The sequence below is a fragment of the Glossina fuscipes genome, unplaced genomic scaffold (assembly GCF_014805625.2).
Source record: "Glossina fuscipes isolate IAEA_lab_2018 unplaced genomic scaffold, Yale_Gfus_2 61, whole genome shotgun sequence".
In the NCBI taxonomy this organism is placed as follows: domain Eukaryota; kingdom Metazoa; phylum Arthropoda; class Insecta; order Diptera; family Glossinidae; genus Glossina; species Glossina fuscipes.
Genome location: NW_023998433.1, coordinates 1,394,986 through 1,420,722, shown reverse-complemented (window position 1 = coordinate 1,420,722; position 25,737 = coordinate 1,394,986). Strand labels below are relative to the sequence as shown.

Here is a 25,737-nt window from a genome sequence, read left to right as displayed (position 1 = left end):
TTTAATTTTTTCTTCAATCTTTTATAGGGTAACGTAGGTGACGGGTGTAAAAGATTCGGTCGCAACTGAGTATAATTTTACTACTTGTAATTCTATAGTTCTTTGAGGAAAGGCTTGGCTTTTTTTACTTTATACCATTTGTGATACGAAAGCATCTTAAGTTTGTGCGATTGTTTATAACATGCAGAGAATTTTGAAGAGACAAAAGCACTTTGTGCATAGATCTCAGCTTGTCTGTCCATCTGTTCACCTTGTATTTTTGCTTTATGGAAAGAAATTTGCAATTTTTAAAATTGCTCATCGAAAATGACTGTATTTCGCAATTAATGTGAAAAGCTCGATCGAATGGACCAATTTTTCGAGGTTGGTTTGGGCAACCTTCAATGTGAAGTCTTTCATCAAAATTACGTCTTTAGATGCATACGTTTTGGTGTATTAAGGGAAGAGTCGCAAGGAATTTAACGATGGGTTTCGGCCGACATATACAACATAATGGTGTAGCAAATTTTATCAAATTATCGCAAAAATCGCGACCTACACGTTGAACAGATGTATACAGGGCGGCCAGCTGGCCAGACAAGCTTACTTTACTCCTGTACCACAAAGTAATTAAGAGCTATATGAATAAAGTATCTCCTCTTTGTAATAATTTCAGTTGATTTCATCATACTTTTCATCATCCAGTTCACCAAAGCATAGATAAAAAATGAATGCTGATTTATTACGGCGACAGTGAACATGAATTCGCGTGTACAAATATCAAACTGATCCATCGTGCTATTTTTGTATAAAAAGAAAACCGTTTACGGCTAAGTATTATCGTACTGAGTACTTTGCATGTTGAAATGATATATAGTTTGTCAAAACAAAATACGACCCCCCTATGCCAGTTTCAGATATAATTAAATAGATCAATCTGCATGCCAATATTCACTAAAACAATTTCGCATGTTAACCTATATACATTGCTCTAACTTTGGGCGATTCTCTTGCAGTAAAACTGTTATTTTATTTTATTTATTTATTGTGTATATATTTTGTAAATAAATTTACAAAGTATGTATTTAAAGGCTGCTAGATAACTTAAATCGTATGCTCATTTGTATTGAAAATATTTCCGCATTTGAGATTTGAACCCGCGACCATTGCGACCATCATACAGCGGCTGATCTCTCTAATTTCTGCGCATTGCAACGTTAACGCATTAACTTTTCGTTTTTATTTTTAATCAATTTTAGGAAACAAAAAGTCAACAATATCGATCAATACAATATAATATTATGTAATCATTGAATTCAAAAAATAAGTTTAAACAACGTAAGCTGGCATAGCTTGGTTAAATATTGACGGGTTGGTATTATTGTTTACTATCTGTGTTAAATGAATCTCATCCTTTTTAACCTTTTAGGTCTCTTCCTTTTGTATTCAAGTAAAATGAACGTCCAATTTTCGATATTAAAAGTGCATTCGTTCGCTAGTCAGCAATTGACTCTATTTTAATCTAAATATTGAATACATTGTCTATGAACTGTAAAGGAAATATTCGTCGAAGGAATTTGACGACCGTTACCCCTAGATTGACTTTTCCGATATGCACAACTAAATAATTGTAACGTTTTTCATAATAATTTTAATGCATACTTATGCAGAAAGCTTTTCATTTTCCGTTTCAAGAGATGGAATTGGACTGTCGTTTTCGCGACTCTTCTCTGTCTATTTCGATTCAGCTTTTTTACTGTTTTCTTTAGCTATGAACGCCCTGTGTACACATTTGTTTGATAACATACCTTCAGGTTGCATCCGTATCCGCCTTATCTATTAATAAAATAATAGAAAAAAGCCTATGAGGCCTGTGTTAATAATTTTGCTGTATTGTACATGTTTCATTGATGTATTCAATTTCATAATTACAGAAACGAGAAACATTGAGTTTGAAGTAAATACATTATATGTTTTAACACTTTTTCCTTTTTTTTGTTTTATTTTCTTTTATCACTTATTCTTAATTTACATTTAATACAAAAAAAAAAATTTTTTTTTGTTGTTTTTGTTATCAAATATCGCTTAAAACTATTGTTGGCTGTTATTCACGATCGGAAAAAAAGTGAGCAGATCCTTGCCCTTTTTCAAAAAAGTTCCTAATAAATCGGTTTGTTAATTAAAAATAAAATAAACAGTTATTGCTGGATACAATATATTGTGCAATTACATTACACTTGCACTTATGCAGAGGAACTTGTGTGTGTGAGTGTGTGTAAAGACAGAACTGATATCACAAACACGCAGTTCACTACCGAAGAGCTACTACGACTGAACGCTGTATATATTATGAAATATATACATATATATATATATATATATATATAAGTCATGACGACAACAGCGATAATCCTCCCGATAGAATATCAAAATATTTTGTCCCAGTCGTAAGCGGAACGTGCTTGAATAAAGACGTGTTCGAATAAAAATCTCAAAATACGTGGAAGAAAAAACTCTTTCTCTGAAACAAATAAACCCGTCTTGAAATGACTTATAATGCGGAAAGAACGAAATTTTATAAAAAAACTCTTTTTAAACATAAACATTAGTGAAAAACATTTAAATATCCATTACAGCAGCACGTCCCTCTCAGTCCAATAATGAAATATAATCGAAATAAAACATAAGAAGAAGAAGAAAACAAAAACAAAAATACAAATACAAATTTTATGTTGTGTGCATGTGTGGGTGTGGGTGTGGGTGTGTGGGTGTGCATGTATGGGTGTGTGCGTGCGTGCACGTGTGTGTGTGTGTGTGTGTGTAAATGCGTGTACGTATGTGTGTGTGTATATATGTATGTATATACATATACATATATATATATATATATATGTACATATGTATATATATACATATATATATATATATATATACATATATATGTGTGTGTGTGTGTGTGTAAGAGCATATAAGATACTGAAGCTGGTGCTATTTTTTCCAATTTTAATTGTTTCTGTTTTAGAAAGAAATTCTATTAGATTAAATTTAATTGATATATGAGTGTCAAATGTTAACTACGACATTTATTTTAATATAATAATATATTCACATTATTCACATATCATATCACAGCTTATGTGAATGTGTATGTTACATATATTGTGCGCGGATCTATGTGCGAATATATACCAAACAAATAATACTATATCTATGAAACCATTAGAGGTTGATACTTTAAAACAGTAGCAGTCAAGATAACAACTAGCAAGCAGTCACCAAAAGAAAACAAATACAACAGATTCCTATAATCGTTATAAATGATAAATCAAAGAAAATATAAAGAATAAATAAAAACTATAACAACTATTCTATATATTCGATATTGTATTTTCAATGGAAAAGGCACAAAAATTCGTGAGCAACACCTATACTAGTAGTGATAATAAAGAACGATTGATTACAATTATAAATTTAATGAATAATGTGCTGCAAGAAGAAAGGTGGTTGAAAAGAGAATAATTCAGCGAGAGAAAACATTTTCTAAGATCATCATCGTCTCGCTTCCAAATAATTTTTTTTTGTTTTTGACAACCATATTTTTGTCACTCTTTACCGTCTCACAGAGAGAGACAGAGAGTGAAAGGAGAGACAGACAGAGAGAAAGAGAAAGAGAAAGAGAGAGAGAGAGAGAGTGAGAGAGAGAAGGAATGGAAAAGGGAGAGGTAGTGTCATAAAACTTTTTCATTAAAAAAAAAAAAAAAACAGACAAAAAAGAAACTTTTAAGCCAACGCGATAATGTTGAAGCCTCGTGCTCTAGCGGTTCAAAAGGGTGATTATTACTTTGCGATTAGTAGCTGCTTTAGTTGTTGTATGTGCCTACTATACTTGCAAAAACTTTGAAGATAATTCATATACTGGGCATGATGCGTTGATCGGCTATTGATAGACCACCACTCAGTCAACCAGCAAAGCACATTGTCATATATGGGAAAAAAAAAATACAAAAACAAAAACAAAAAGAACAAACAAAAAAACTCAAATTTCATTGTAAAATGTGTACAGTTCCTATGATTCGTAATAAATCAAATTGATGGGTTGTCAAGTAAACAGAAAAATCAAAAATTGAAAAACGATTCGAGTATTTATAAAAAAAGAACGCGCTATTATCAACAAAAAACAGAATATAATAATAAAAATAAATAAATAGTTAAAAATTCCCCTAACTCTGCAAAACGAATGAAATTAATAAAAAAAAGACGAAGAAAACTCGACGAAAACATAAACCGAAACTGAACTTATTTCATGACATTATTTCATTCGCATTTAAAGTCAAAAACTTCACATCTGTAAATGTATTAGTGTGCATGTGTGTATGCGTCTGTGCGTGTGTGCGTATGTGTGATTGTACGTTTGTGTGCGAGGGTGAGTGTCAGTGTGTGCGTGTGCATATATGTATTAACTTCACATATTAAACCGTCAACGATGGCTTCCTTTGTATACGCTGTTTTAAGCATAACAAATGTGGCTTCAGTGCATTGTGCTGCTCGCCCGGAAATATCACCCTGCACCTGTGAACCCACCTTTGCGCACAATTATGTAGACTTGTCTTGCGAGAAAGTGGATTCTTTTCATAAAATCGTAGACGCCTTATCCAATAAATTCGATCCGAATGTTAAAGTTAATTTGAAAATCTCCCATTCACAACTAGAAGATCTGGAAATGCGATCATTTATGGATATGAAGCTGAATTTGGTTAAACTACGAATGCAGTTTAATGGCTTAAGGTGAGTTTGTTTATGAAAATTATTTTATTTTAAAGAACAAAAAACAAAAAAAAAAAAAAAGTAAGCGAAGCGCGCGAAGATAAATAAATAATAGAAAGTTTTAGAAAATATTTGTTTCGTAACCTTCTATAAAAAGGCTTAAAAAAAAAAAATGATTTCATTAAGTCATTTGACAATTTTTCCAAAAAAAACTTTTAACAAAATTCCTATGTAGGTACAAAAATGTCTTTTGGTAATGGTTATCGGAAATTTTCAAGAAAGCTTTTTAAAATATTCTATGGAAAGTTTTATTGAAAAATTGTTTATAGCAAAATTTTTAAAGTAACTTTAAAAAGTTTTCTGGAAATAAACATTTTCCTTTTCTTGTGAATCATTAAAATTAAAAACTTTGCTTTTTTTTCAAAAAAAAAAAAGGAAGACTGAAAAATTACTCATGAATTTTTGAAAAAAACGTTTCAAATAAATTGTGCGGGAAATTATTCAAAATTTTTCTTAAAAGTTGGGACAAATGTAAAAGTGTAGAGAAGACAAACCATAATGACGTTAAAGTTCTCGCATCACCCATTGCAGGCATCTGCCGCCCACGGAGCTTCGATTGGAATCGATATGATATATTAACTTCTATTGCTATTGATTTTAGGGTCATCCAAACGAATAAACAAACACGATAAATGTTAAGCTTTCAAATTTTTAGAAATGAAGATTATTTTATTTTAATTTAATACACACAGCAGAACGCGCGAAAATGGACACTATGTGTTAATTTTTTCAGAAATAAGTGGTTTTAATTTTTCTTCTTCTTCTTCTTCTTCTTCCTTTTTTTAAACTTACGACAGCACATTCGGTTTACCATTGTAACAAGTTATGTTAAGTGCAAAAGTTATGCGTAACAGCAAATTGCGCTTAATAAACGTTGCTCCTCAAATATGTATATTTAATTAAGGAATAGCTTCTGCTTGGTTCAGATCTGGATTTATCAAGTTTGTATGGCGGTATGCGATGCTAAAAATAACTTTAAATAAATTTAATTTGTTTTGTTATAGCATATGGGCGTGTCTATCCGTCAACCCTCACTTGAGTATTCACGTTCTTCTTTGGTCACCTCAGTTTGCAATTTTCGAGATATATTGATAAAATTTAGCACAAAAATATATTTTAGGCCGAGCCCTATTGAAGACAACTAAAAGCTCTGTAGTAAGCCACGGTCCACCGTTAAATAACGTCCAGCGCCTTACAGACGCTCATGTAACAACTTTTCAGAATGAGACTCGAAACGAAAAAGTGGTCGAAAAAGTTGGCCCGATCCGGACCATTTTTAATAGCGTGCCGAAGCATGTGAGTACAGTAAATCTCGTCAAAATATCTCCGAAATTTTTACTTGTCGGATAAATATAATAGTACGCGGTCACACATCAGAAAGGCAAACATTCAGACAACCTGGCAAACAAACGAATCGGAATCATTTTCTGAATCGGTTCGTATAATTAAAGATTAATACTTCCGTTTGTTATATACACCCGCACCTAACTTAATATACCCTGACATGTAAGCTTAGATCGATTGGGAGAGTCATACTAAATTGATCGATTAAACAAAAAGTGAGTCTATCTCAAGTCATTTTGGATGCTGCAAACATCCGCACAAACTTAATATAGCTTTGTAATGTAACCGGTGTTGGGTATAATGAATTAGAGCTTACTGCTCTTTACACGACATATGAATTGACGACTTCTTACTTAAAAGCAAAAATCCACACTAATAATATCGGTCTTCAAATATACGTACAATTTTCTATCGTTATATCTGCTGTACTGAGTGAGTGCATATGACTCCGTCCTGTTTTTTTTTAAATAAAATATCCTTGCTTACCTAGAAATTGAAAGAATTATTTATGGAAATAATACTCCATCTGTAATAAGTCACCGGATTTTGCTATATAGGGCGGGCTTTCGTCATATTGAAAACTTAAGATATCATGGCTTTTGAAATATTGTTACCGTTTTCCGCCCCAATCGCATCAGTTGTTGTTGATAGCTTTACTCAGTGATGGATATTCAGCTTTATCGTCGATGCCAATAGTTTGGCTGGTACGCAACATCACTCTAACGAGCACCATTATATTTTGAAATAAGCAGGAAAATTAAAATTTGCGGCAAATTGCGTTTTTTTTTTTTTTGCGTCAGCACTACATCTACTTTAAGCTCCAAGAAACATATAATGCGTTATCTTTATGTTGGTAATGTTTACAGTTGCGCATAGCTTGAAGACAGTACCTTCAGATGAAGAAGTGACCGTTTGTTTTTACATCCTACAGTAATGCTTACATCCCTACTTAGCTTATGAGCAATCAACGGAAAACCCTAATTCTTTGTAAGATAGAGCAGTATAAGTAGATAGAATATTTACTGCACACACTGCACAAATGAACAGACAGACAAGCTTAAATCGATTCCGAACTTAATACTGGTCAAAAATATATATATACACTTAATGAGCTTGCTCCACAACTTCGTTCTGGACGCTGCAAACGGTTCGGCAAAATGATTGTACCAATATCTTTCGATGGTGGATATAAAATTTGAATTTTTAGCGTTGTCATTTAAAATTCCTTTTCTACAAAAAGCATTCATGATCTAGATTTTTATACATCATGCGAAATTCGCCACTTGAGCCAGATTTTTCGCTTTACTTTTATGGAAACGAAATGTCGAAAGACCAATTCATTCACGTAGCCAAAGTAATTAATAGTTAACCTTACAAATTGGTTTCACACCATTTTATTAATCAAAAGCAAGTTAATTACATTTTACAATAACAATACCAACATTTTTGAGTATAATATGTCCAGAGAATTTTTAGTTGAAAGGAAACGATAAATAAATACACAATAATATGAAAAAAAATGCCAAGTATTATAACGGTCCATTGGTGACCTAATGCCCTCGCTTACCGAAACGTGAAACAGACCTATTCGCCACTTTGGCGAAAGTAACGTCGTTGCTCTGGATAACTTCACGGCATTCGACAAAGTGCGGCGTGATGCTCTTGCTTCTAAACTGATTGCCTTTCATGTCGACAGCCCTTTTGCTTGAGTTTCTTGAAAAACCGTTCGGTAAGTGTGGTAATCAACGGGCATTCTTCAAATTAATTCTATTAAATGCAGGTGTAGCACAGGGCTGTGTTCCTTCCCCTTCTCTTTTTCAGATGTTCATCAACGATCTCCTGTGCATAATGGAGAATCCTATAGAATAAACGCCGCATAATGAATGACACGCTAAACCGGGTTAAGGATTAATGCCGCTGAAACCCAAAGCTGTTTCCTAACGTACAGGGACCATTATGATCAACCCCTCTCTTTCGATGGTATCAATGTAGAAAAATGATGTTAGTTGGACAGGTTTTTTAAAGCGATGCAAACAATACTTCACTACGGGCATTACATTTGCCTTTTACACCTCCTATATCCAGTCAAAAATTAGTGCATGTGTAGGCGGGAGTCTCTAGACTTAGCGAAAGGCTCAGGCGTTCATGGGTGACGAAAGTGTCTCCAGAACTTGTCATAACGCGGGTTGTGTTGCGCTCATGTGCAGACGCACTCAGGGCAAATGTTCATCAGAGACAAAGATATATCCATCAAGTAAATGCTTTAACACGACTAGTGAGCGTGCTCACTTACTCTTTCTGGAGTGACCTGTATACCGCACAACACACTACTGCGATTCCCCGTTTTTTAAACGTGCCTTTGCAACAACCAACCAGCAGTGATCTTTCCTGCCGTACCTGATGGCTTCATTTTCAAGTCGAACGTTAACAAACACTATTCCTCTCTTTTCCCGACTCTTCCTATAATCCTTCCCTATGGACATCAGTAGCTGGTCAAAAAAAAAAAAAAGAACTGTTTAAATATTAATTGTTCGTTTTTTTAAAGATAGTTATTAAAAAATTTATTACACAAAACCTATTGGCAGCGTTAGCTAATATTTCAACGATTAGAGTTTCTGTAACTCTTCATTATTTTGGATCTCACTTTGAGGGATCAAATCTGCATTAACCAGTATTGTATATGTAAAAAACTGTAGTCGAAACTGTAATTATAACTGACCGGTAGGAGTTTGGTTAAATGATAGGACAATTGGATGGATGCATATTTATGATTTTACATTTTCAGTAAATATATTGAGGAGATTTTATTGTATTATTGGCTAATAATAAGTATATGTTGAAAGAAGGGCGTGTGCAACGTTCCTAGCGGAAAGAAATTTAACTTCCGGATAATTGTATTTAATCTATTTGTGTTTTAATGCAGAGATCTGCAAGTGAACGTCTGTGTCAATTACGCCAACTGAGTGCCCAAATTCCTGCCAGTGGGGCAGAAGGAAAAAAGTTAATAACGCTCAATCAACTTGGGGCAAATTTAATGCAATGGATTAGGCAATCTGCTACTGTCAATGAGATTTGAATCCATTATGCATCGCCACAACCCGAAGTTCAGATTCTGACCAGCGACTTTTTAGTCAGTCGCTGCCAGATGTTGAGAATACCAAAATTGTATTCGAAAAGATGATGGCTACAATTGCTGTAGAATAAAGATGGACTCATACATGTTGATATATTAGAGACCCGATGGACTAATTGAATTTTAAACAAGAAAAAAACTATTATTAAATTTTGTATCAAAGAACTTGAGCAAATAAATCCGTTTGATCCTTGCACATGCCATTATCTTTATACATATATACATATACATATTTGTACAAAGTTTAGCGTCTGTACTCGCCTTCAGGGCTTAATCATACAAAGCCGAAAGATTCGAATTGCTGAAACAGATCGAAGAGAAAGTTCATGGCGTTTTCTCCAATAATTTAAGTACCGCGTAACTGTGGTAACACTAAATTAAAATTACAGTCCTATAGAGAACTGAAAAAAGAAAGGAAAATATGTGGAAAACGTGTGTGTGTTGATAACGCATTGAGATCGTAACGCGCTGCGTTCCATGATACGCAGCCGTACAGCGCAACAGATTTCGTACAGCCATTGAAGGTATTAATCTTGGTGCGTTTGGAGATATGGTGAAATTTTCATACAAAGGTAAGTTGGCCATAGATTAGTCTGGGCTTTGTTAGACGATTCGCAACGTTCTCCTTCGAGCCCCCTGTTGTTGCTATTATACTTCCAAATTAGCAAAAAGATTGGACGTCTGCAATATACTGGTGCTACAGTGTGAATTCTCGCCCATTTTTTGTGTTAATTCTCAGAATCTTAATTTCAGGTATGTTTACCTTGAGACCGCAAATTGCTGCTTCTTTCAGTTTCGATTGCATATAGTCGAGTTTTTGAGACAGCAAGCATATATCGTGTTCGTAGTCGAAATCATCAAGCCTACCGTTTAAGCGCCATGTGATGTGCTTAGGCATTAATGTGGCTTTTCTCATTATGTTGTCGACGACTAGGTTCAATAGGTGACGGGATAGTGGACAATCCGGACAGGCACCTACTTTGAGATTTATTGAACGGCTGATGGTATCTTCGTGTAGACGTGTGCGGCAGTTAGCAATGTCATGTAGGGTCTTGAAAAGGGAAGTAAACCTTTTGGTATTCGTTTGCAGAAGAGTGTATTCCAGATTGCAGAGTGGTGGAAGGTGACGAACGCTTTCTCAAAGTCAATGACACTTTTTCAAAGTAATGCTTTGTATTTAGTAGGATTGAGAGATAATCTTGTATCACGAAGTGCTTCAACGTTGGCGGGCACGTACTTTTAATTCCTGCTACCAGGAAATAATGCCCTCCAAACGCAAAATTGAGATGTAACTTCCAGGCCAGATACGTCTTTAATAATTATAGAAGTCGGGAGAGCTTGCTTGGAAATTTTAAATGCATCCACAGTGCGTCCTAAAGTTTATCCCGGTCGACCGCGTTTATTTCGCTCTCTGCGAAACTCTCTTAATGGTGGAAAGCTGACTTGAAAAATGACCTATGAAAACCAATTATTCAGCCTTTCTCTCGTCTGGAAATTCCAAAATTTCTGCAGTGATGATGTAATAGTTTTGCTCCAGAAAAATTGCAAAAGGTTATCTTTGGTTTAACAAAATTCATTTAAAATATAAAAAAAAAATGCTTTGAAATTTGAACGAAAGATCCCACGAACTTTTTCCTTAATGCAATATTATAATAATACGAATAAACACAACTTATAGGATTCGTGTAGGAAGAATACTACTTGCATACTAATTGCAGTCTTGATTACCATCGTGCTGCTATTGGAACTAATGGAGATCATAAGTACAGAGATACGTAGAGATAGGTATGTGAACATAGACATATATATCGTAAGGCAATCTACGAACAACAATTAGTTTAAGAAATAATTCAATGTCCATTAGTTATTGATATGTGCTAAGAAATTCTTTGATATCTTTTCGAACTTATATCGCGTATAAATATATATTTCCGCGTGCCTCTATAAATACTGATCCTCCAAGAATTTGTTACATGTTCATTGACAAGTTTGTGAATTGTTTGTTTGTAAAACTCTTCTTTTCAAACATGATGTAATAAGTTCATAATTATTAAGTCTAACAGCCACAAAAATATATGCAAGCATGAAGAATGAAAGCGCAACACAAACAAAATCAAAACAAAAGCAAAAGAAAAATAAAAGTGAATGGAAGAACAAGGCTTTCAAGTGAATGATTATATTCACGGTAGAAAAGAAAATCAATGGAAATAAAATTTAATTGTCACACGACCTAACTGGTAACCTCTTGATCATTGATTCAGCGCGGCAATAAAATTCAATTAAGTGATGATATTCTGTACCCTTACACAAATCATTTATGCTTATGCTACGATGTCTATCTGTTTATCTGGGATCAAGCAGAAATAAAAGCAAAGGCATGTATAATATGAACTACAGCTCCGGACTTATATCTGGCGAAAACTTATCAAAATGCAAAAGGATATAACCTTCTATATTTTTGACGCTAGATAAGAAAATCGTTTGCTTCGTTCGCTTTCGAAAATTTTTCCTAGATTTACAAGTCATCTTGAGCTACTCTTTGAGATGATAAACATCTAGAATCTAACCACCATACACTGAGATTTGAATAGACTTTTCATTTCTTTAATTAACTTAATTAGTAAAGGCAAAAATTTACACACAAAAACGTACACACTCACTCTCATAAATATATACGTAGGATCGGATGCATGCGGTAACTTATACAGAATGTAATTGCTTTGATTTGATGAAAAGTAAAAACAAAAAAAAATTGTAAAAATTTGAGGAAAAACTACTTTTTTTTTCTTTGCGTTATCTAGAATGTCTTTGAAATGGCGACCACAGCTTCTCCTTACAAGAAGGAACTCGATGTAGCCAATTTTCGGCGACGTCAAATAATTCAACACACAGTACGTAGACGAAAGATGTTAAAGCACAGCTTCTTTGGAGGTCATTCAATAGTCCAATTTCCCGAAATTATTGTATCTTATTGCATATCTCAGCCGGTAAGAAATGATTACTTGCAATAGTGCTAGTTAAAGCCAAATGTGAGGTTAAGGTCAACATTTTCGAAATTTAAGTCATAGATTAGATAAAATTTCGTCATGTCCATCTATAGCGTTGTCCATCCTCAGTAACGGTAGCCCAAACAATAAACGTTCACCCGAGCTTTCAATTTTCGTCCGTTTGTCGTGAAATCGGCGTTGCACTTGCATAATAGAATTTTTTTAATCATTTAAAATTTGACGATTATTAGCGATTTCCTTCCAAATGGAAAAAAAACCAAAAAAAAATGGAATTACGTTTTTAAAATCTAGATTTTGAGTTCATACATTTATAAAATTTTTGATTTTTTACTCTAAATGCGAAACTATTGTTTTTTACGAAGTGTCATGCCTCCATTTTGTTCTTAAAAGTGAACTTTCATACCCAAATTTCCAAGTATTAAGAAATCTCTCCATTCTGTTTATAACTTACGTTGTTTTCATTGAACAGGATGATATCACTTCTTACAGTCTACGAGAGCTTTAGAGAACAGTTTGTTGACGATGAAGTATCCTTTGAAATTATCGAATAATCCCCTTAGTTGCTTTTAATTGCAAAACTTTTTTTTTGTATTTTCTTCTTTTTTATACATATTTTATACGAAATGCGTTTCCAGGAGTAATTTTGACCTGATCGTTACAGCATCTTATAAGCTTTGAATATTGCTTTAACTAGGTGTCACCGTCCATATGAACAGCAAGAGCAGCCAAACAATTACGAATTGCAAATACCAATTCGATGTTTGCGAGTTCAAATTTCAGTGCTGTAAAGTTTACTTTGGCTATACCCGTAGTGGGTACTTAATCGGTCTGCGCCGATTGGGCGCAAACCTACGCAGTTGCGGCAACCTCCCTCACTCTTTCTCTTTCTTCGCAGCATTCTGATCATCATCGCATTGCACGAAAAAACCGGATTGTTTTAACCTTTTTTGCAGGAAATTCAGAAGTCCTGGATGCAATGACTAACATGAAATGTGTGTTCTTCTAAGCTCGAAGTAACACGTAGTCATACGTTGAAATTTATAAACCGACGGACCAATAGAACGGTATGGTGGGTTTTTCTTTCCCTGTTTTTCTCAGAACTAATATCGTAAATGAACTGAAAATATTCCATTGATTCTGATGTGAACATTATGCATATGTGCATACGCTTATTGTTTTTATAGATTACTTGATGAATGTCTTTTTTTCGGTGTTTGCCGACATTGAAGACGCTTGCATTTGTTATGAGAATACAACAATAAAGTCGTATTGTAATAAACTAAGGAAACAAAACAGAAAAAAAAAAAAAGGAAAGAACACAAAAAGAGAAGAAATGTAAATGAAATGCCACAGTGGATGGTATTTACGAGCGTTTACTATGTACATACATGCATTCATGGAAATATGGGCATGCACATAGGTATGTACGGTCTCTAGCTAATTTAATTAAACGCAATAACAGAAAGCTCCACCTAAATGCAAGTTTCTTATCAATCAAATGTGTATTATTAAAAACTAAATATGTTTTTGCATTCACACTAGAGATGGAAATTTCCATACTTGGGGCCCTTAGCAAGAGTATATGCAATTCAGTTCTTTGTCATTCTGATACTAATTCTCTGTTAGTTTTTCCTTGACAAAATAGTGCATACATCTCCTGGCTGATTGTTGGTGCAATCGCTCATATACAATATGTCGAGCTTGCGACGTTCAAAAATGAGGAAACACCAAGCCATTGTAAACAGTATCGAATCCATTCCAGCGAAACAATTTTTATATGATTTCCAGATGAATTCTTTTTTGCTCTTCTCATATACAACAACGTGGGTATGTAATACTAGCTGAGATGGTGCAAGCAGGAGCAGTCATTTCGGTGTAAGTTCTTGTTTATGTTTGATTTGATAGCGTTTGCACTGAAAAGAAATCATCACTCAAAAGCATCCTCGCTATCCACTTTATAAAATTTAACAATCTCCTTGTTGCTTCATGATTATGGTATTTTTAATGTTAACTTAATAGTGCATACTTTTCCCAGTGATCGCTGCTATTTTGTTCAGCGAAGCTTGGTCGCCTTGTCCATATCTCACTTTCCAACAACAATATATTTGCAAGCAACCGCTAAGGCCATAAGCTAGCTCTGACTAGGCTACTTCTTACTAGAATAGTAACGAAAGGCTTTAAATTATGAACTTCTATAGCTTTTACGTGTTCTCCGAAAAACAAACGACTAAAAAAAAAATCAAAGTTGCGTAAAATACTAATGGAATTTATCAAAAATGTTTTTTGTTTTTTGTTTTTAATGTGACCAGTCACTAAGGAGATCTCACCTATTGGTGTAACACAGTGACGGTTCCACGGGTTAAAGGATGTGGTCGCCGCAATCTAGTGAGTGCGTGCCCAATCGGTAAGTATTATCCCTTTACTGATTGAGCACTCACTATAACTACAAGCAAAGTAAACTCTACTGCTCGTGGTATTTGAACTGGCGAAATGATTTCCGGCCTTATCTATTTGCAGATATCATTTCTAACTCGGCTTAGCTATCTACTAATTTATTTATATATTCACTAAGGAGTTGCAAACTTATTTCGACGGTTAACATATCTAAGATTTAAAGCTAAACTAGGTAAAACTAAATAAACCATATCTAAACAAAAACTTATTGAAGGTGAAAATAACCTTCAAAAAAAACCTAACACTCCATTCCCGAGCCTAATGAAGTTCGCTGCAATTTTCGTCTCTTAAAAATTGCTATTAAACAAACTGCTCGAAATTTTTGTCAAACAAAATTTTGAAGCAACTCATAACAACCTTCAAATAAATTCATAGTCAGCGAAAGTCAATCCAGCTCAAAACTGAATTTTTTTTTTCAATACAAAATCTTTATTCAATTATGAATGAAATTTTCCGTCTTTCAATCACTACAGAGAACATTAGAAAATCGTAGTCTCACCGTCTTTTGATATAATTCAAGCTGATTGTTTCAATTTGCTCTTTAAATTCTCAATTTTCTCTGCATAAATTCTTAACTTTCTTTCGTAATGTGTTGTTGTAATGGCTGATCTTTGCTCCAAAAAATGTCTTGAACTTTCAAACCAAACTTTGACGATCTGCTTTGCAAAAGGATCAATCAACTGAGATTATGGATATCAACCGTAATTGATGTATTCAAGTCAAATCAATGGCATTTCTTGGCGTAAAGAGACACCTATCCTATTTATATCACTTTTCCGTGATACTCTTACGAATATAAAATAGCAGTAAGGGATTCCATCCAACGCTTTGGAAATCGGAATATATATTATGTCTCGGTTAGCAAAGCACTTCTTCTCCATTTCAACATCGCTGTTTCATTTGCCAGCCAAAAAAAGAAGAGTTTTCTGTTGTGTATTGCGACTGACGCTGAACTACTATGACAATCCCAAACCAAAAAAAGTTATGGATTAGCTTAGGAGAGCCATCCACATCGACGCCGAAACGGAATATTCATTTCCATAAAGTTTTGCTGTGCATATGCTGAGATCAGTAAGGTGTAGTGTATTACGAGCTGGTGAAACCGAATCAAACTGTTACTGCAGATATGTAGCGACATCAGTGGAACAAATTGAACGATATATGATTGTAAAAAAAAAGAGCAATAATAGGGATTAACATACATAAAGTCACGCGATTGCATGACAACGGTCGGCCACACTCTGCAAGAGTTGTCAAGGATACACTGTTGCAGCGCGAATGGCGAGTTCTGCCACACCCAACCTATTCACCAGACATAGCGTCTTTTGATTACCACTTGTTCAGATCGATGCAGCAACCAACCTTGGCTGACACGTGGTTGCGAAATGTTGAAGACGTTGGAAAATGAGTCGATGATAGGATCGCTGCCAAACCAACATCATTCTTTCGACACAGCATTACCATGTCACCAGAAACGTTGGAAAACGTTGTAGAAAATGATGGAAAATATTTTGATTAATATACATTGTACGAATTTTTTTTAATTAATGCCTGAATAATTCTGTCGACTATTGCATAGATTTTTATAACTGGTCAATATATTTCATTCTCATTACTTGTATGGGCGAGAATTCTTTTAAAGATGTCTTATACGACATCAGACTGTACTATTGTGTCAAGAGCATATATGCTTTTGTGTTTTTTGAATGCATATGAGTTATGGTGTAGATGTACACAAAACTAAAACCAAAAATAAAATAGCGAATGCCATTTGCTTTCGTTTCGTCGGTTACAACATTATGTGTTCGTCAAATCGTAATTAATCAATTTCAATAGAACTTTTGCATAATTTAAAAACAGTTATATATTGTACGAATAAAATTTATCTTTATTTAATTTAGTACATTGACATATGCATGCACTTACATGCAAAAAGAATTGATTTCGTTTGTTGATTAAAGATTGCTTTTAAATGCAAAAGAGTACCGTTTACAATCAGCATTGACTTCAAAGATGTTATGACGATTCTTGTCTGTCGAAAAAATAAATTTATCGGCGACACCGATTATGCTGAATACTCTGTCCGAGCGAATTCGGCAGTTGCTGCAGAAAACTTTACAAAAAATGCACAAAGTCATTGCGTGAGATAACTAATACCTTAAAGAGACCGGAAGGGAGTGCATTTACTATTTTACATGGATATTTATCCATAAATAAGCTGTGTTCAAAATGAGTGTCGCCTCTGCTCAATTTTGACACCAACGTGTTGATGACTGGAGACTTCCTAACTCACACATTTTGGATTGTTTCTTTTATTTTTATTCCGATTATGCCAGGTCGACACAATCTCGCATTCCTGCCTTTTCTTTAATATGAAAACAGAAAGAACTCACGAAATTGTTTTGTAGCGTGCATTGTACTTCCACTCTTAAGTTCAGTAAGTCGCAAATTTCTCTTGTGTTAAAAAGTGATTTCTCTGGCTTAGATACATACGTAGTAAAACAAACGGTTTAAAATGAGCGAACTAAACGCTATAAGCTGCTGCAGCTAAGGCAAAAAAAAAAAAAAAAAAAAATTACCAACAAACGACAGTTTGCTAACAATATCGCCGATCGCTTTATTTAACTAGATGTAGTCGTTGTATATAGTTCCTGTGTATCTTAAGGACATATGGTATTTCTGTTAATCTAGCAGAAGTACGTCTGCCGCAATAGCAGCCATATGACAGCTTACTCTTTCATTCTCATTATGCGTATGGGCAAAGATTCTTTTACAGATATAATATCGCACTGCATAAAATCTTCACGAAGCGAAAGCATATCCTTCTTTTTTGTTATGAGCATATATACAAATATAAAGGCATACAAAAAACATTCCTGTGGGAAAATCGAAAACAATTTTTGATAATTAAGAAAAAGTTATGTTTATCTTATAGAAATAATTTTTATCTCCATTCAAAGAGTAAAGCTATTGTAACACCTTTAAAAAAGGGTTATTTTGGACAGTTTTTTTTTTTGGAGTAGAAAGATTATAATAATATTCAAAGATTTTATTAATTATAAAAAATAAGCATTAAAAGAATAAAAATAGTACTATATATAGAAATACTTTAAAAACACATTAGAAATAAAAATAATAATAAAGAATTCTACGGTAAACGCTATAATTGCCGCAAATTTTAATTCAAAAATAAATAAAAATATCATTTCAACTCCATGCTTACATCGAATTTTGAAAACATTGACTTTTACGTGTTTGGTAAGCATATCAATTAAAGCGTTCGATTTTTGACCTAAGAAAAACAAATCGTTTCTTAATAAAATATGTTCAATTAAATTATGGAAATTTCGGACAAAAAAATTTGCTTCAGATGAATTTTTTCCAAGTACTCTAGAAAGTTCAAAGAATTTATTAAAACAATGAAATAGAAAAATTTTCCTTTTCAAAAACTTACAGTGGCTTTCTCGTTAACATATAACATGTTTGCTTACATATATATTTAACATATTTTGCGCAATTTTTCACATCGCCATAGGATATTGCTCAAGAAGCGTTAGCTATATATGTTACATAGCTACTTTTCCTTCCCAGAATGTATTCCGGGCCTATGCATCTTAATTTAACACTTAGACCTATCAATATTTTACTCGAATCTACTGCTATAAAAAAGGGTCAATTTGAATCACAATTTTTGTGTAATCACTATAGTCGCAAAAACTAAAAGTAGAAAGCTGAAATTTGGCTTAAGCATTCCTTAATGGACTAGGAATCAAATTTTAAAAAACGGGTGCGATTTGTACGCACATACGAAGAAATTGACACAACATCGGGAAAAAACTACAAATTTGTTCGTATCATCTTCCATTACTTTTAATTCCGTTAGCATATTCCCGTAGGACTTCTATCTATACACGATCCACCATCCACGAAACACGATCCAAAATTGTCGCGATGAATTTTTTTTTTGTTTATTTTATTTTATTTTACCCATTTTTACATGAAATTCAAGTAAAGAAAATTACAGTCGAATTCAGTGCATCTTAATAGAAATTCTTATACTAATTGTTTTAAGACTAGTATACAATAAAAAGGAAGAAAAAGAAGAAGAATAATAATAACAAAGTAAGTTTAAAATAAAATTAAAAAGTTAAAAATAATAATTTATGTATAAATGAATAAAAAGAGAGAGAAAAAAAAGCATGTACACAGTATAGCATAGAAGCACACCCGCAACAAGAACAGATCCAATTGCAAGTGAACCCCTAAACCATTGCAAACATGTATATGCTTGCCACAACACAATATTAGTTTAAATAAAAAATGAGATATTAAAAAAGAAATGTTAGTTTAAATACGACATAAGTAATTCGCTCATATTAAGTAAACTTGTTTTAATAGACTTTGAAGAGTCTGATAATGAGAATAAGTAATAGATATCATTTAGGTTTCTGCAGACAACTTTGAGCGGGTTAAACACCCCAAAATTTCCAGTGACTAAGCTTAATCAAGATAAAGTGCCTAGAGAAGCGGTTAGGGACATTAACGCTTATCTCACCAAGTACTGCTGGCGAGTCAATAGAAGAGGAAAAATATACGATTTGATGGCAAAGGCTATATGCTGAGTCACAATTCGCTCGAACTGTTAGACAAGATACTTCACTTAGCAATGATTCTGTAGATCTTTATAAGTTGCCTACCCCCACTTTTGTGAATAGGAGTAAGGAAGCAAGTCGTACAACACAAAGGGAAAGCACCTAAATTCAAGGACTTGTTAAAAATCTTTAAGATAACACCGCATAACTCGGCAGCACTAGATATAAGTACACATGATAGAATTCCATCAGGTCCAGACGCATCATTATATTTTAGAGAGTCCAAACTTTCAAAAACGTAATTTTCAGAAATAACCAAATTAGAAATTGAAACCAAATCAGTAATCGGATATGGATAGTTTGCTGATAAATCGAAATTAGCAGTCGAAAAGTTTTGTCGGAAGTATTCCGTAAAGAAATTTGTTTCAATATCATCCGAGGAGACCTTTCTTTTGGAATTAACGAACTTGAAAAAGTATTTAGGATTAGCAAACAGAGAGCATTTAACAAACTAAATAATGTTGGTGGTTGAAGTAATTAAATTTATGCGTTGCTACTGTGTAAGCGAAATAGTCGAAAGAATAACCACTTTTCGAAAATTTCTTGAAGAGCTTGTTTCTCCTATTCTTTTAAAATGTAGTCGTCTTATTAAACCACTGGGGACACATGCTTCGAGAATGCTACCAATACTTCCAACTGAGAAATCAAGCATAATATGTGAAAGATGTGATTTTAGCATTGAAACATTGATTTTATGGAAATCATAAAATTTATTTGAAAAAGTTGAATTTGGAACTTTACAGAAGTTCGACGTATCATCATGCTTGTAATGAAAGGAAATACCCAATGCTGGATGATAAGGATCCTCAGGTAAACTAAAAGGAAGACAACGATTAACACAAATCTTAGGGAAATTGGCAAAGCAAAGATCAAGCAGTCTACCATTGCAAGTTGGGCTACCGTTTTATTGAACTAAATTATGAACGAATAATTCGTTAAAGAATACAACAGCTCTATCAGATGGTGAAGTAGAAATCAAACATCCAGAACTATCACTGTAACACCAAGTGACTGGAGGTAAATTGAAGTCACCCAACGCAATGACTATATCGATAGATTTAGATTGCTTGGCCACTTCGCAAATAAGGGCGGCCTATTTCTTATATATGGAGATATCCGAATTTGGGGTAATATAGGAGCAAGTCACATGTAAGTGTTTATTAAGAAATTTCGCTCGAATAGCGATAAATTCAACGTCAGGAGTAGTGGGAAATTCAATTGAATAGGAAAATTGCCGCAGATATGGCAGTTAAAACACCACCACCATTGCGATACAATCGATCAGTTATGAAAACCTGAAGCGAATTGTGCAAAAGTCTCGACGAATGTCGATCAGGGTTTAACAAAGTTTCAACGAAGGCCAAACAGGAAAACTCTGTGCTCACTGAATTTAGGAAAGTAGAACGAATTTTTGAACCTAGGCCCCCAACATTTTGATAAATGAGAGATAATGAGCCTGAAGAAATATTTAGTTTTTTTGAAGGGGAAAGGGCTACTGCATTAGTATTACGGGGTCGATCACGAGGGATAAATTCCTTAATTACAGATCCGACCGGCCACAATGATTTATTTAACAACATATCCGCGTTTTCAGAACTAGAATTTTAAAAGACCAATCTCGTCTCCAATCTCTAGGTTGAGAAGGAGTCAATTTCAAAATGCTAACATGTTTTAAATTGACAGATGGCACTTTCGCCGCCAGATAACTTTTTATGTTATCCACAGATCAGGTGCCAGTCTTGACACAAATATTGCCTTTCTGGGAGGAAGTGCCTTCAAGCAAATGTCATCTGTACTAGGAGCAGGGGAGTTTTAAGTTGGAGAGAATATAGAAAGGGTAACCACACTTGCAAGAACAGCTTTTGCGACGTGCCCAGTTTGGCGACCAGCGTTCACATTCGAACAGCCAGGAGGAGAGGGCGATTTACTATTATCATCATTAGTTTCGGGCGATGACGCCTAAGTGGATTGAGTGACACCAATGGGAGGAGATACCCTTGCCATTTCAGCATAGCTCAAACCAGAAGGACTTCCCGGCTTATTTGTAACTTTTTTGTTACCGAACGATTCAACAATAGCAGAAAAGCTAACGTTCTTTGCAGACTTTGAGGAATCGCTAACTTACACCAACGAATCGGACTTAGAAGAACTCAGAGGTAATGAACCACCCGCTATGGTACGAGTTGTAACTTTGCTAGCTGGGGAAGAATATGGGTGCGCAATATAACGACACTCATCAAACCTAGTCTTAATTATTTAAAATTTCTCCCACAAGAAACCGAGATTTTTGCTCAAATCTAAGAAACAATTTCTCGTCTCCGCGCAGAGTTTGTGCAAATCTATGTCCCGCTTTCTACAGTCAGTACATGATATAACATGACATCGTAAGCTTTTTGAGGGATCAAGGACTGCATCAGCAGCACGGCCAATAATACCAGCACACTTTGCATAGCACAAACGATAACACAGACAACCCGAGATAAATCGTTCAGATTCATGACCTGTTTTCGCACGACTTGGTGTAAATAAACAATCCATGTCCAGTGAAAACAAGTAGAGGGGTTTATGAAGAAAAAAAAAAGAACAAAAAACTGAAAGATTCCACGGCACAAAAGAAACTGTAAACAAAGATTAACAGAAAGAAAGACTTTTACCAAGAGCTCTAATTGTTGATTGCACAAAACCAAAATGAATTTTTCACAAAAACGATTAATATAATTCATATAAGTTAAAATAACACTTTATTCTTTTAAAGATTTTTATAATATAGACAAGAATAAAGCCAAAAAACTAACAAATACGCTAAGAAATTGAAATATTTCTTGCACAGAATTAAAACGCGACTACAACACGTACTCAGAATTGCCAACTGCAAAATACAAAGATATTTTATTCAACTTTCTTTGCTTATATTACAATTTCATATATTATTTGTAATTATTGTCGTCTTTCTACCATTTTTCTTGATATTTACCGTATATTTAGTTTTACCTATGCTAACTTTTAATTTAATTGGATAATTATACAGTACAATTATAAGTATTATTGAAGTTACCCTTGTATGCTAGCAAATGTAAAATATTGTGATTAGATTTAATTGATGTTATCAAATCACAATTTGTAAAATGTTGAATTTTACAAAAACATAGGTAAGATGTAGTATCTTCAATGTGAACACAAAAATAGTATATTCCTCTCCCTACGGCAGATGAATATTTACATGAATGAAGTCTAAGTGCGTAGATATTTATAAACGTCGAATTATAGACCAATTCTATAGTGATTTCTTTATGAAGATAGTCGATCAATTGATTTTTTCAAATTTCAAATTTTCAAAAACTCTTTATGTATACTCCGGCTTCATCATATTCTTTTTCCACCTCTCGTCATGCGCACTAATTTAAAAAAAATGAATTGACTAATTTGCTCCGTTAGTGGTTGTCAATGGCAATTATTTCATTAATTAAATCATTGATTGTGTGAGAAATTTCTCCATCGCTTTATTGTCTTTATTTCAATCGATTGATAATTTTATTCTCTAGGTTTATAATATTTTGCCTTTGCATGTATATGTTCGACCAATTTCTTTTTGCTAAAATAACTGACGTTTATGTTCACTCAATGTGATGAGCTCCCGAAGCCCACTCTTTGGAAATTAATTACTTCATAACATCTTCTGTAATTATGATTATGTTATGCATTTTAGAACTAACAATGTCTATATCAATAATATTTATCAATGCTATAACGACACATTGAATTTGTAGAACTCTCAGGAGAATAATATTCCCATGATGCAATTTTTTTGATCGTTTTGATGCTTGTTAGTTGATTTGTTTCAGTTGTTTGATAGTCTGAAGTCTTAAACCCATCGTCACCCCTATACGAATATATTAGTTTCATTTCTGTTTAACTAGTTTTTGTTACTTTTATGCTGAAATCTAAATTTGATACATAGAAACCACAAATCTCTCCTGTAAATAGATCTCTATAAAACATATAAATAAACCTTTTGCTACCCTAGAAGTCACAATTCATTGATACGAACTTAGTTTCGCAAAAAATATGTAAATTTGTAATATGTATCGCTTATTATCCACATTGCACTGCAAAAACCTTGTAGGTTTTTATTCCAATTAGTTCCGATTTTTTTGCACTAACACTATTTATATATACTGTAACGTAAATTGCTTTGTTGCAATTTCTGCCTATTTATTCTACTCCTTGAGATTAAGTTCGTACCACTGAATTGTGAGTTTTAGATTTACTTACAATTCTTGGAAGCTCTATTTGCAAATTGTTTACAAGAACCTTCATTTGAAATGGTGGTGACTTTCTCCGCTTGAATATTAGGATTCAATGGTCAATAATATACACAATATTCATTTGATTTCATTTAATTTTTTCATTTATTGGGTAACTATAAAGCCAATAGCTTACTTTCATTGTGAAATTTTTGTGCTAATCACTTTTGCGCGAAATGTTCTGCGAATTATTATCACTCTCTTCGGTAATCGCCAGCTGCATCCATTTTTTTTTTTTTTCATAGAATTTGGTTCCTTAGAAAATCGAATCGTTTTCATGCTAACTCAAATTATCAAATGTAGGATTTTCCTACCCAATATTATTGAATTACTAATCTGGTATATTATATTCCCAGCTTTTTGCATTTTTACGAGTTCAGTTTTTTCATGACTGCTAATATCCGATTTGTTTCCTTTTATACCTACCACTGCAGAATAGCGGCGTGTTCGTTTTGGCAAAAAGCTTAGAAAAATGAGAAGAAAGCTTCAGAGATTCCACGATATATGTATATTCTTGATTGATGTCAAATTTGGAATGCAGCTAACCATATCCACTTGTCCGCCTGTCTGTCTGTCCGCAACGTAATATCTGCGGTAAACATTCTCTCCTTCGCAAAAATGAAGATATCGGCTAATCGAGGACGTACAAGTTAACTGAGGCCTTCCTTCGACGTTTTCACGGAAGCAAAAAACTTTAATATTCTATAATACTGGGTAGGCGTGGTCAATTGTTTCCATTTTGAGTGTGCAGGCACTATAGGATCATCCATAAAGAGCATGTGCGAATTTTCACTTTATTATGGCCAGATACCTACATCAGATGTACTTTATTATGCTCGCGCAGCTCACTCAAACTTTGAAGGCGGTCTAGCTTAAATGCAGCTGTTACTGCTTGTTCTTTCAAGGTCTTTAAGGTGGCTTAACTATCGCAATGAGCTCAGCTCTCTCCTGCATTACCGTCTCAAACGCTCGAAAGCATATGTACGCTTGCGATTAAAATATGGAGGGAGAAAATTTTAACAATGTGACGTATGCTATCCTCGGCCCTTTTCCAGTTTCAAATCATCAGCTATAGTATTACTCTAGGTTATACATCTTGGCCGTCCCGATGCCATCGCTCTGAATTGGTAGATGAGATTTGTCAGTTTTAGTTTGTCGTTTTTCGGTAACCTGATCACGTATCCGTTTTTCTCCTACGCCGCTGTTGAAGATTCGTTCATCCCTAGAGTTATGACCATCACGTTATTGCTCCTGTCCGTCTAAAACCTTCCGGAATTTGACATTCAAGCGTTTCTTAACGCCAGACAGTTTAAGATGTCTATCGGCTCTACATTACCTGATCCGCGGAAATCTTCTACGTTACACATAAGATCAGAGAATTCTACCCTCAGAGGCGACTTTAACTTTAGCGCCCTTGTGGAATTTTAACATTGACATTGCTGTCTTCAGCAAGTCCGCTGTCTCCCTCCTCTTGTGGGTCAGTATGAGCTAGATCGGGCGGAAAGTGTAACTAGAAAATTTTATGGTAAAAGAAAATACTGTATTGCCTTTAAATTGATCATCGTAAGATATCGCTGAGTATTCGATGGGGATGATTCCCAGCCGTATCATATCTCGCAACTTTTTGAGAGAGAGCGCAGCACCAGATGTCTTAGCCGCAGTCCTGCTTGGAGTCTTACTGTGTGTTGCTGCAGTTTCCCTTGGATGTTTTGGCGAGTTGATGGCGAGGAGTCATTAAAGTTGGCACGTTTGCGGCCGGTATCCTAAAATCCAGCGCCATGCTTACGCGCCTCTTCGAAAATCATGTCGTTATGTAGTACCAATAAGTACTCTTAGCCTCTTTTTCCTTGTACCGCCTTTCTCACTCTCGAAATGGGCCAAATTGATCAAAGAACACGAGAACAATATAATATAACATCCCTTCTGACTCCAAGAGCAAAAAAGGGAAAAAAAGAAAGGTTATCACCAATCTATACAACGGATATCACAATAAAAATTTTCATATATATTCTACGGATTACACTATTTATAAATTTTAT

General features: G+C 34.2%; 1 protein-coding gene across 1 annotated transcript in view; it reads left to right on the top strand.

Moving 5' to 3' along the window:
* The first annotated feature begins 4,170 nt into the window (after positions 1–4,170).
* LOC119637790 (leucine-rich repeat protein soc-2 homolog) overlaps positions 4,171–25,737 on the top strand; it is a 26,057-nt gene continuing 4,490 nt past the window's right edge. The window contains 1 exon segment of the mRNA XM_038034088.1: positions 4,171–4,764. Within this exon segment, the coding sequence (XP_037890016.1) occupies positions 4,463–4,764 (302 nt within the window). The 5' untranslated portion in view covers positions 4,171–4,462.